This window comes from Saimiri boliviensis, chromosome 8, assembly GCF_048565385.1.
Source record: "Saimiri boliviensis isolate mSaiBol1 chromosome 8, mSaiBol1.pri, whole genome shotgun sequence".
In the NCBI taxonomy this organism is placed as follows: domain Eukaryota; kingdom Metazoa; phylum Chordata; class Mammalia; order Primates; family Cebidae; genus Saimiri; species Saimiri boliviensis.
In genome coordinates, this window is record NC_133456.1 from 15,951,700 (window position 1) to 15,964,750 (window position 13,051).

At 47.9% G+C, this 13,051-nt stretch overlaps 1 protein-coding gene across 1 annotated transcript in view; it reads right to left on the minus strand.

Moving 5' to 3' along the window:
- Positions 1-1,792: 1,792 nt before the first annotated feature.
- LIMD1 (LIM domain containing 1) overlaps positions 1,793-13,051 on the minus strand; it is an 86,795-nt gene continuing 75,536 nt past the window's right edge. Inside the window, exons 5-8 of the mRNA XM_010336993.3 lie at positions 9,806-9,936; positions 9,105-9,156; positions 8,195-8,263; positions 1,793-6,101 (exon numbers count right to left, since the gene is read on the minus strand). Coding sequence (XP_010335295.1) covers positions 5,964-6,101; positions 8,195-8,263; positions 9,105-9,156; positions 9,806-9,936 — 390 coding nt within the window. The 3' untranslated portion in view covers positions 1,793-5,963. The remainder of the gene's footprint in view (positions 6,102-8,194; positions 8,264-9,104; positions 9,157-9,805; positions 9,937-13,051) is intronic.

Sequence of the window (13,051 nt, forward strand, 5' to 3'; positions counted from 1 at the left end):
GAGGAGGTGTGACAATGGAAGTAGCCAGAATGATGCAGCCACAAGCCAAGGAAAATGGGCAGCCTCTAGAAGCGAAAAAGGGGTAAGGAATGGGCAGTCCCCTATAGTGCCTCTGGAAGCAATGTGCTTCTGCTGACAACCTTGATTTTGGCGTGTGTCCAGGATGACAGAACGATATATTTGTGGTGTTTTAAGCCACTGAGGTTGCGGAAATTTGTTACAGTGGCCATAGGAAACCAATACAGACTTCAACAGAGCAGCAGTGAGCTTCTCCTCATATCCTCCTGTGGTTTTTTGACTATGTCGTTTTGATGAAGTATACTGACAGACAAGTTACTGCCTCCCAGCAACCATAGTAGTAAAGTGGTCAAGAGAGTGCCCTTGGAATGAGATGGGCTGGTATGGAATCCTGGCTGTATTGAGTACTGTTTACTTCACCCTTCTGTGTCTCAGCTTTCTTAACAAATGAGGGATGATAAAGAACATACAGTACTTGGAATAACATCTGCTATGTGATGAGCACATGGGAAATATCAGCTACTACAGCTGCTACTGCTTCATCATGGCACTTAGAACCAGATCAGATACCCCACTGCCCAGTCCCACATGACCCATGCCCAAGGCTCTTACAACTATGCCATCTCCTCCCAACCCCTAGTGCTGGGATCCCTTGTGGGCAGCTGGAAAGTGGCCATGGGTTGGGAATATTTGTATCACAGGTATCAGCAAACACTCCATGCCAAGGCTTTATAATTTTTTGCCCCATAGGGCTGGTTTACCAGCACACCATAACCCCAGACCATCTTTTACCCTGATTGCACCTTCACTCCTTGTACCATCAAGGTCTTAAGCAAATAGCAGCTCATATTGGTAAAATCAGACTAATCATTCTCTCATCACTTGAAAAAAAAATTTTTTTATTCTGGTATAAGGTGCCACTCCCAGCTTTCCCGAGTCCTTGGCACGTCAGACCTGGTAGCCACAAGGACCAATCCAGAGCCGAAAACAAACTCTTTCCCCACCCTAAGGATTCTAACCACACACTTGGCCCCATCACTCTACAAGTCCTGTCTTCCTGCATGTGGCTGTCTCAAACCTGAGGGATCACTCACCTTGAGAATTCTTTGGCCATAACCTGAGAAGAAAAATCCGTAACATTCACAAAATAGACGAAGTGATCTTACAAGTCACTATATCAGGACCTTACAAGTCTCAATCTTAAAGGTCCAGTAAAAGAAACTGCTGATTATTGGGATATGATTCTCCAAGGCATCTCGTGTGTGTATATACCTGGTAAGAATAGGCACCAATTGCCAGGTTCCAGATTATTTTTTCAAGGATGTTTATATAGTGAACAGCCTTGGATGTTAGAGACAGTGTCTGTCTCTGGAGCAAAGGTCAGGCAGGCTTACTGCCCATTATCAAATACCAGGGCTCCCTAAGTATGGGGGTTCCTCTTGTAACACAGTCCACTGAGCATGCAGGGCCCTCTTCATGGGGCACTGCAGGAATTGGGGCTCAGGGAACCGGGGCAAGTGCTGATCATCTGGCCACTGCTATTGCTATAATAAAGTGTCCTTGGTCTCCACCTATGAGTCTCATAACTTCTGCCAGGATCCATGAACCCATGGCGTGCCCACTTTATTAGCTTGCAGGTGGGGTAAAATCTCATACCCTTCGCAGGTTTGATACCCATATAGTTCTTTTAGGAATCCAGAGGTCTAAAGAAGACAGAGTCCAGGTAGTAAAAAGCATTGTTTGCCAACTTCACACACACAAAAGACCCAGGAAATACAATGTTCAAGGAGTACTTTAATAGTCAACAAATTGATGCAGTTTTATTGTCAAAATACTTTGAATAATTTTATAGTAACAGTAAAATTCAGAATCATTTTATAGTAAAAGAAGACACAGAGGAAAATAATTTCCTTGTACAATGAAATTTTCATACACTATATGGACATTTCCCACATCTGTCAAGTTTTGGCTCAGAATAAAAGATAGCTAATATATTTTACTTTTTTTTTGAGATGGCGTTTCACTCCGTTGCCCTGGCCGGAGTGCAATGGCATGATATCCGCTCACTGCAACCTCTGCCTTCCAAGTTCTTCTGCCTCAGCCTCCCAAGTAGCCGGGATTACAGGCGTGCACCACCATGCCTGGCTAATTTTGTATTTTTAGTAGAGATGGGGCTTCACCATGTTGGTCAGGTTGGTCTCTAACTCCTGACCTCAAGTGATCTGCCCTCCTTGGCCTCCCAAAGTGCTGAGATTACAGGCAAGAGCCACCGCACCCAGCTTTTTCTGTTGCTTTTAAAAGTTACTTCCAACAGTAAATAAGAAATTAGGACTGATTCTTGGCATAAAGGAGTACAAAAACAACTGTGACAGGTGCAGTGGCCAACGGCCGTAATCCCCACACTTTGGGAGGCGGAAGCAGGCAGATCACTTGAGCCCAGGAGTTAGAGACCAGCCTGGGCAACACAGTGAAACTCCATCTCTATTAAAAATACAAAACTTACCAGTTGTGGTCATATGCAGCTCTGGTCCCAGCTACTTGGGAGGCTGAGGTGGGAGGATCACTTGAACCCAGTAGGTGGAGGCTGCAGTGAGCTGAGATCACACCACTGTACTCCAGCCTGGGCAACAGAGTGAGACCCTGTCTAAAAAAAAAAAAAAAAATTGGTTTCCTGGCAGAGTTTTAAGAAGTGCATTAAGCAGTAATAGTTTGTAGTCTTGTGCTCAATTCTCACACATGATCTTTGCAAGGGTCCCAGCAGCCATCATAGCTCACCTTTCACATGCAAGGGACACGGCACATAGTGGCAGCCTGGAAAGGACTGCAAAGGAGTGTGAATTCTAAACATTCTCTCAAGCCCTAACATTTCTGTTCCTCGTTTTGTGTGACTCAAGCCCATGGAAACAAGGTGATGACGGCATTTGAGGGTGATCAGAATTCCTCAATCATTCCATCAGTCACCCAGGACTCAACAGCAGAACCTCAGAGGACTCCGCTGACAGAGGTTTTCACTCGAGCACTAACCACAGAGAAATGGGAAGTGCCATCCTGCTGCCATGAGCAGCCGATGGCCGGTTAGGACTCAATGTCCTTCTGGGGGGAGATGAACCAAGACGGCAGATGGGGGAATAACATCAGTGAGAGACAGGGTCCTTGTACTGCAGATCTAACTGGGTTACTGTCTCTTCTCAAACCAGCCAGGCAGCTTCTGAATGTTCCAAGACAGGGGTAGGGGAAAAGAAAAAAAAAAAAAAAAAAAAAAAGCAAAACAGGACACAGTGGGTAAAAAAAACCTAAAAGGCACAATGAGGCCAAGGCGCAAGACGGAGGCTGGCTTTGGGATCTGAAATCAGGCCACAATCCTCCTTGTTTTACCTATAGTCCAAGAATTGTCAAACAGAAAACCCAGAAGGGCTGTTCATTCTAAATTTTAAAACCTTTTCTTCCTGGCCTACCAAGTCCTTGTGTTTTCTTTCTAGGCACCCATAAATAAAATCCCATTACAGTTCTGTTTGGCTAATAATTTACAGAGCATTTAAAATACCGGGCAGGTAAACATCTCTTCATGACTTTTGTGCAAGGCCCTGAAGTGGGGGCGGGGGAGACAACTTACTGGAGATTCCTACCTGGCACCTTCCAGGGAACCTGACAACGAGAGAAATCTGTTGCTAGGATTTCTAGGACATCTGGAAATTCCCTTATTGTTCTTTCTCAACAATATAAAATGGTATATCTGCAAACCTATCTGAATCACCTCAATCTAGACCACTTTAAAATTTTCGCTAAATAATGTAATCACAGATTTTTAAACTAGTTAATCAATTTGCAAACAAATCCCAGCTATGTCTGGTGGTAGTTCAATTGCAATTTTCTTTACTCTGTATGTCTTGAACATGCAGTGAAGGTATGTCAGTAAGGTCAACGTTCTTAGGTTGACAGAGACAGGTTAACACATTGGCTGGCTTCATTTACCCCCCTGCCATGCCCACACTGAGCTGGATGACTTAATGGGAAGAGAGGGTCCCCGCTCAGGGTTCAATTCCCCAGCCCCAGCATTCTTGGGTTTTCAGGAGGCTCAGCCTGTGAAAAAGAACCAATAAAGGCGCACACCCTGGCTGAAGTGGCATCTGGCCAAAGAATTCCAACAGAATGAATTTCATCAAAATGGAAAAGATCATCCATGGCACCAATTCTGTGCTTCTTACAGGCAATGATTACCAAATGAGTCAAAACATGCCTTGGAAGTGGAGCCGGGCCCAGTGAAAAGCCTGAGTTCACACGTGCTAGCGGCTCCACTGACCGCCCTCTGCAGCCCAGCACCCAGTCCTCTTGCTCTGGGTGTGAGGTGAGGAGGCAGGGTACACATGGCACCTCCTGTGTCCCAGGCCTGGCTGGCAGTGGTAAAATGGGCTGCCTTTCTTATGCAGCTTCTTCTAATCTAAATACCATGGAGTATTGACCTCTGGCCTCAGGAATGTGACTTGCAGTGCAAATTTTACCTCTTCAGTGCAGAGGGTGATCTTGAAATCTTGCCAGTATGTGGCCCTCCCTCAGCTCCTGCCACCCTAGGGAGCCAGGATGCTGAAATGCATCAGGTAAAAGTGCTGAATCTGATCTATTTCCTGCTGACCCTTAGTTACGATCACACTGCCCTGACCAGCTGGAGTTTGGCCTGTGTGAAGCCAGTGATTTCCAACACACCAAAGAAGGTATCTGAGTCCCGTGTGAAAGCCAAATTCCTCCTGAATCTGTGAGTTGGTGAAGCTCTATCTGTGAGGTATTTTTTTGCGTGTGGAAGACTGAAAGTGAAAGGAAACAACTAAAAAAAAATTAGACAAAAGCAGTGTACCTTATACTGGTTTCTTCAGACATAATGCCTGTGCCAAGAATTGGGCAGGAGAGAAACCAACGAAATGAATGTAATAACTTATCCCGAGGCGCTCCCTCCCACGCTGGCTTAGAGATCTCGCACACACAAAAACTCTCCTTGTCTGTATGGAGCTGTCTCTCAGCATGCGGGCAGCTCCTCCCAAAAGCCCGTCATTAAATAAGCTACCAACAGGTGCAAGTGATGTACCTGCACGCGTTCCTGAGACTTGCCTTGCAGAAGTGGCTCTAAGTCACCGACTCTTGAGAGCGCTAGAGAAAAACAGCGCCAACAGGTGGGCAAAAACAAAAACAAAAACAAAAAATCCTGGTGCCTGCACCAAGTTCTTCTCCCAAAGCATGTTTTACTCACACAGGGCAAATTTCTGTTGGGGCCTCAGCTGCCTTTAGGAGAGTAAGGGGTTGCAGGGGCACAGGGAATGCTGTCGGTGTCTAAGGAGGAAACCCTGCCTCACTTATTTCAAATCTTGCCTCTGGTTTTCTAAGCAAATTCTTCACAAAGCACATATTCGAGCTTCCTTCTTGCCTTAATGCAATGAAGTTTGCCGCCATTCTGCAGAAGAACCGAAGCTCTTGGGTGAAAACAAGCCTGATATTATGTCACGGTATATATGGGGGGAGGGGCACTTGGGTATAGGTATTTTCCTGAAGGAAGAGAAAGGGTTGAATGTATTGGCAGCTGAGCTGTCCCTTCAAGGGGATATTGTGAAACAAGCTCAACAAAAACCTCTCCCTCTGAAGCATGAAATGTTCCCAGCAGGGACAGGATTCCCTTGTTGCAGTGATGTAACCTTAACGTCCTACACTACGCACATCTGGAGCGTTTTCCTGAGTAACCTGAGGAAAATGTGGCAACAGAGAAAAGCACTTGGAAAACACACGTAGCAGGCAGGTGGTGTTCACCTCCCTGGTTAAAGGAAAGGCACCCCACACATACAGGAGCTCTCCCTCCCGCCCCTCCTCTTTCCCTACCCCACTTCCACCCCAGGGGCCAGCGGAAGCAGCAGCAGCAACCCTGGCTCCTCATGCCCTGCCGCGACGCCCGTAAGAGGCTCTGGCTAGAAGTGGAGCTGGTGGAGGGCTGTGGACGAGGTTCGCTTCTCCAGCCTCTTCACGTGGCAGGAGTGACAGAACAGGTGATCCTCCAGCGGGTAACAGCGATGGCCATCTTCATCATTGAGCTCCAGACCACAGTCCTGGGGAGAGGCAGAGATGTCCAGGGGAAGCAAGACAAAACAGACTGCAAGACTGCCATGAAGGCCACAGTCTCCAAAGTCAGCAGAGGGTGCTGTGTGTTTCTGCACAGGCAGCTCCCGCCCAGTGGAGGCCTGTCCGACACAGGAGACACAGCCACGCAGCACTTGCTGTGAACCACTGAAGACGTGCTGTCAGTGTAAATGCACACCAGATTCCTAAGACTTACGACAAAAAGAGGATGTGAAGACATCCCATGGGGAAAAGGAATGAGATCGTGTCCCTTGCAGGGACGTGGATGAAGCCGGAAGCCGGCATCCTCAGCACACACACACAGGAACAGGAAACTCAACACTGTACGTTCTCTCTCGTAAGTGAGAACACACGAACACAGAGAGGGGAATAACACGCACCAGGGCCTGTGCGGGGGGGTGGGGAATGAGGGGAGGGGACTTAGAGGATGGGACAACAGATGTAGCAAACCACCATGGCACACATATCCTTCTGTAACAAACCTGCGGGTTCTGTACATGTGTCTCATTTTTTTTTTTTTTTTTTTTTGAGACGGAGTTTCGCTCTTGTTACCCAGGCTGGAGTGCAATGGCGCGATCTCGGCTCACCGCAAACTCCGCCTCCTGGGTTCAGGCAATTCTCCTGCCTCAGCCTCCTGAGTAGCTGGGATTACAGGCACGAGCCACCATGCCCAGCTAATTTTTTGTATTTTTAGTAGAGACGGGGTTTCACCATGTTGACCAGGATGGTCTCGGTCTCTTGACCTCGTGATCCACCCACCTCGGCCTCCCAAAGTGCTGGGATTACAGGCTTGAGCCACCGCGCCCGGCCCATGTGTCTCATTTTTTTTAGAAGAATAAATAAATTGTGGAATTACAAAAAAAAAAAAAATCTCATGGGTAACTTTTTAATGCTGATTACATGTTCAAAAGATAACATTTGGAATTTTTTTGTTGTTTTTTTGAGACGGAGTCTCCCTCTGTCACCGAGGCTAGAGTGCAGTGGTGTGATCTTGGCTCACTGCAACCTCTCCCTCCCGGGTTCAAGCAATTCTCCTGCCTCAGTCTCCTGAGTAGCTGGGATTACATATGTGCCACCATGCCTGGCTAATTTTTGTATTTTTACTAGAGATGGGGTTTCACCACGTTGGCCAGGCTGGTCTTGAACTCCTGACCTCAAGCGATCTGCCAGCCTTGGCCTCTCAAAGTGCTGGGATTACAGGCATAAGCCATCGTGCCCGGCCCCTTATATTTGTTTTGGACAGCACTGGTCTAGAAAATGTGGAGAGACCTGTTGAGCAAATGTCCTCACCTTTTTCTCCTGCAGTGGTGACCTGGGGCACCTGAGGTCCCAGCAGCAATGATTCCCACCCATTTCTTCAGTGTTGGCAGTAGGACCAGTTTATATGAGGGACACCCCCGTTCTCTCTACCCACAAAGTCACCAAACGAACCTAATATCCTTCCACAGGTGAATTCACTTAATTGTGGCTGAAGTTCCATGGTCACCCTTCACAAGGGCTGGTGAGGGGTGACCCCTAGCTTTCCTGACAGTCATGGGGTACTAGTGCTCCTTCATCCTGGGTTGGGACACAGGGCAGGAAGGGGCAGGCGGACCCCACCCACCTTCACACCACTCAGCTGTCATGCCTGTTTCCAAGGGGGGGCTTCATGATTTCCAGGGTTCCACTGAGAGGGAATTCTGGCAGACAGAACAGCCTGCAGGCTGGAGGGGAGCGAGTCTCTTCCCCATATCGCACACCTGCCTGACAATGTGGCCTCCAGACAGGACCTGAAACCCATGCTTTCCACGACCCTCCTAGTTCTGCAGCTTCAGGGAGAGCAGCTCCAACAGCTGCAGGACTTGATAGTTCTGAACATGCAGAAGAAAGACCTTTCGACCTTGAGCATTTCCGTCATCTCCTACCTACTCCAAGAACCAGGCTTCACCCCACTTCCTACAGCAACTCTAGAGGGCTGACCCTTGCTAGAATCTTGTTGACCACCTCCTGCCCCAGTCAATGCAGAATGCTTTTCTTTTGGATGTCTACAATGGGCTCTGGGGCTGGGTGGGGAGGCACCTACCTCACAGTGGTAACACTCCACGTGGTAGTCTCTGTCCATGGACACTACACGGATGGTCTCGTCTGAACCCTGGGACCAAAGAAAAGCAAGAACATGCAGGAGAGGCCTGTGAAGGGGCCTGTCGGACTTGATGTACCGCAGCGCGGGGAAGGAAGAGGGTCTGGGGTTAGTAGGTAGGCGGCCCTGGGAGGATACTGTAAATCAGCAGTGCTTGTCAGAAGAAGAATACATTTAAGCCGACGAGAGGGGAAGTGGGAGGGACAGAAGCCCTTCCTTCTGGAATGTCAGAGTCAACAATGAAAGAAAGACTTACATGGACATTTATTTTTAAAAATGAATAAAAGACAAGCCTCTCTGCTCATCTGCTAATCTAAGAATTAGTATCAAGTAAGGGTGTTTGACCTGATTATGGGGAAAAACCAGCACGAGGAGGGTACTGGGCTGGGGAAGCCAGGCAACAAGGAAGGGTGAGGATACCACTTATCTCAGAGGTGAGGTACAGTTTTGTTTGTTGGTTTGTATTTTTTGAGACAAGGTCTTGCTCTGTTATCAGGCTGGAATGTAGTAGCACCATCATAGCTCAATGCAGCGTCATAGTCTTGGGCCCAAGGAGCTAGGACGACAGGCACATGCCACCACACTTGTCTAATTTTTAACAATTTTTTTGTAGAGATGAGATCTTGCTATGTTGCCTAGGCTGGTCCTAAACGCTAGGCATCAAGAAATGTTCCTGCCTGGGCCTCCTAAAGTGCTGGGATTACAGGCGTGAGCCACCGCACCCAGGCCAGAGTTGAGATTTTTAAAAGGATACCTTAAAAGACGTAAGGACAGGACACGGATCTTGTAAATGATCCCAGGAGATATTCAGGTCTTAGATGCCCCTGGGAGCATGTCTGGAAAGGCATCTTACCTCAGGTGGAAGGATGGGAAGCCCGCAGGCTGCACACTTGGGGGCCAGCACCCTGCAGAGAAAAGCAAAGCGGCAGTAAAATGCACATGGTGCTGCTTCTGGGAGCAAAGCCCAGAGTAAGATCGCACCTGGAGCCCACACGGAGCCTTCCTCCACGCCTCCTGCCCAACACTCTCTGCCCTCATAAATGACTGGAACCCGGCTCACTTTGTGGAATATGCCTTAGTACTGCTTTAGGAGTGCTCCCTGGCTACAACGAGGACACTGGCTGCCTCTCATTCTTCTGGGGACAGCACTGTCTGTTTACACCCCTCACCCTGCCTAGCACAGGCCCAGGCGAGCCACGTGTGGGGGAGACCAGCACTGCGTGGGGGCCTCGTGAAGTTAGGTCCCGCTGACGCCACAGGGCTTGATGGATTCCTCCCGAGGTCTAGCCAGGAATAGGATTATAAGTATCGTTTGAAGTGCTCTGTTTTTTTTTTTTTTTTTCACTACACATGATTCTTTAACCCGTTCCTGTCATCACTGGCATCGACCAACCTCCCAAGGTCCCCGCTGCGCCCCTCAAGACCACTAAGCCTTTGCTGGACTGTGATCTCAGGGTGGCTGGCAAACACGGTTCTGTCAGTTTCCATCCCTCACTCTGCTGAGATCAGCCTGGCCTGCATGAGCGGGTCCTGTCTGCTCCCGCCTCTTCTTACTTGTGGTAATCTCGGACACAGTAGATCTTGTTCTCCGAGTCGACGGTGAAGGGCACTCCATCCAAACACTCATTACAGATGACACAGCGGAAACAGCCGGGGTGGTAGGACTTCCCCAGGGCCTGTAGGATCTGGAGGAGAGGCCAAGACTCAGTGGGGATTATAGGGAAGGATGGTGGAAGGGGAGAGAAACACATCAGGCCTAAGGATGAGATGAGCAGTCACACAGCATCAAGTACACTTACCCCCGAGTTTCACCTAGGAGAAGAACAAGAGGTGATGGGGGTGGGACAGACAAATCTGTGTAGATGAATACACAGGAAGAGACCACACAGGGACCCTGTTCCTGCAGCCGCTCACAAGGTCTCTGAGCTGGGAGGGAAAGAGGGCTTCTTGCCAACCTTCACTCAGAGCAGGACACTCGTGCATAGTTCTTTCCTAGAAAGAGATGCTAAGGGAGGGCTGGGCCAATCCCAGGGCCAGAACCCGCCATGGAGAAGTGGGAAATGCTACAAAGCAAGACCACAGAAGGATCCATCCTTCCAGATTTGGGAAGCAGCAAATACTTGGAAAAATGAAAAGAAATTCCACGTGGAAATGGCAGAGCTCAAAAGAAACTCCTTCAGTGCTAACTCCTTCGGTGCTGCCTCCTGGGCGTCCCTTCCATGCAGCTTTGACTCTGGCGCATGATAATCTAGAAGTTCTGACTCAACCCGATGACCTCAGATTCAAGTGTAATAAGTAAAGGTTCTCTGTTGTTGTTTTTAAACACAATGGAGGGAAAGCCCCACAAACCTTCTTCCTCTTAGTGTCATTTGATCTGAATCTCGATGAGATACCTGGAACTGCCAGAGCCAACGTGAAACCAGGACAGACCCAAGACATGGAGAGCAGGAAAGAGAAGAGACGGAAAGAACACCCTTGAAGAGGTCCGTAAGTAACTGAATTAACTCATCATGGAACCGCGTACCTCCAAGCCTCTTTTTAGGTGAGATAAAATACTCCTATTAAGTCAGTTGTCCTCGATGTGTGGCCCCTGGGCCTTCAGCATTAGCATCACCTGGGAACTTGTTAATAATGCACATTCGTGGACCCCACCCCAGATTTCTTGGATCAGAAACTTGGAGGGTAAGGCCCAGCAGTTGGTATTTTAACAGGGTGATTCTGATATATATGTTAAAGTTGGAGGATCACTGGTTTAACTTGAATTGAGTTTGGTTTTGTTTTCTATAATTTGCAGTTGAAAGTATCTTTGCTGACTTAATAGGAGATGCATTTCTGCAATTACCTATGCCATGAAACTTGGCGCAAACAACTGAACTACAGAATCAACATGAGTAAGGTCACACAAAAACATGCGTCTGCAAAGAATGTACAGAACGGTCATCGGCATCCAGCAGCGGGAGCCACACGGAAAGCCTTCAAACAGGCTGAAGAAAGGGGATTTAGGGATTTAGGAAGCCTTGTCGGTATACTGTGAGACCCGGGGGAAAGATATGCTGTGTTCTAGCTCCTTCCCCTGGAAGCCTCAGGCAGATAACTCCACATCACATCGCACAAGCTCCAGCCAAGAAGGCAAGAGGAGGGGGTCGTGCTATTCCAGCTTTCCTCTGAAAGCTCAGCTTTCCAGCTTCCTCATTCCCTCTTGGGTTTCACTAACCTTTGAGGCCCCTCTCAATCTGCAGTAAGGCAAAACAGGAAGAACAACTGGCTGGGCTTCCAAACCCGTTTGGCAATTTGGACCTTGGAATGCATATCCCCCAAGATTAACACTCTCTTGGCAGACAGAGATCCTTAAATTAATTTAATCCACATTGTGCCTGAAGTAAGACTGGAAAAAGATGCCACTTTGCTGCATTGTGACTAGCTGTAATACTTTTTTATGTGAGACTATGCCTGGTTCTAACCTGGAAGCCCAGAATGTACCCCTCCATCAACAAAAGGGGATACAGAGAGACAATTTACACAAACGGTTAGACAGCTGAGGTTCTGTCTAGACATTCACTAAAAGTTTTCCAGTCCTAGAGAAGATCTGAAAGACTGAAGGTTCAATTTCATACTATCCCGTATGGTAGAGATCTCACATCAAGAGATGGAGACTATTTCTCTCTCTCCTTGAATCAGAACTGGCTTTGTGACTTTCTTTAATTAACAGAAAGCAGAAGAAAAAATGTTCTGAGATTTCTGAGTTAACGGCTTAAGAAGACTGGCAGCTTCCGCTTCCTATCTCTTGCCCTAAGCAAGTCTGAACTAGACTACTGAATGATTAGAGGCTACAGGGAGAGGGAACTAGAGGGTGAGAGGTCATTCTGGATGTTCCAGTTCACTGTGCTACCAGCCGAACAGAGTTAAGTAGGAGACCCTTGCCAATGCCACACAGAGCAGAAGAATCGCCCTGCAGTACCCTGACCTAATTCCTCACCCACAGCATGATAAATAAGAAATCACTATTGTTTCAAACTGCTAAGTCTTGGGGTGGTTTGTCATAGATAAATGACATACGCTGGGTTATCCAAAGAAGTCTTAGGATTACCAGAACTAAGATCAGGGTATAGCTGGGCGCGGTGGCTCACGCCTGTAATCCCAGCACTTTGGGAGGCCGAGGCGGGTGGATCACGAGGTCAAGAGATCGAGACCATCCTGGTCAACATGGTGAAACCCTGTCTCTACTAAAAAAAATACAAAAAATTAGCTGGGCATGGTGGCGCGTGCCTGTAATCCCAGCTACTCAGGAGGCTGAGGCAGGAGAATTGCCTGAACCCAGGAGGCGGAGGTTGCGGTGAGCCGAGATCGCGCCAGCCTGGGTAACAAGTGTGAAACTCCATCTCAAAAAAAAACAACAACAGCGTATTATCATACTCATGAATTTGGACCATGTTGACTTCATATGTAGTAGGTTTGTCAGAAGGACATTAAAACCAAGGGGAAATTCTGCTGAAGAAATAGAGCCCTACAGAGTCTAGAAGATACCTGAGTAGGAGGGGTAAGCATATGTAGCTTCTGCCTACCTTCTGCTGTGAGCATGGGGAAAAGGCCGTGTTTCCCAGGAAGGTCTTGGCTACCAATGAGGTCATGGCTGTAATAGGGCTAAGACCTCTAATGAGGTCTGTCAAAGTCTGGGTGATAGCAGATATTTATCATGAATAGGGAGGGCTCTGGGTCACTGATGTTTTATAAATGTTAGCATATGACCAGCAGAAATGAGTGTTTATGTCCATCAAAGACATGTACAAAAGTGTTCACAGC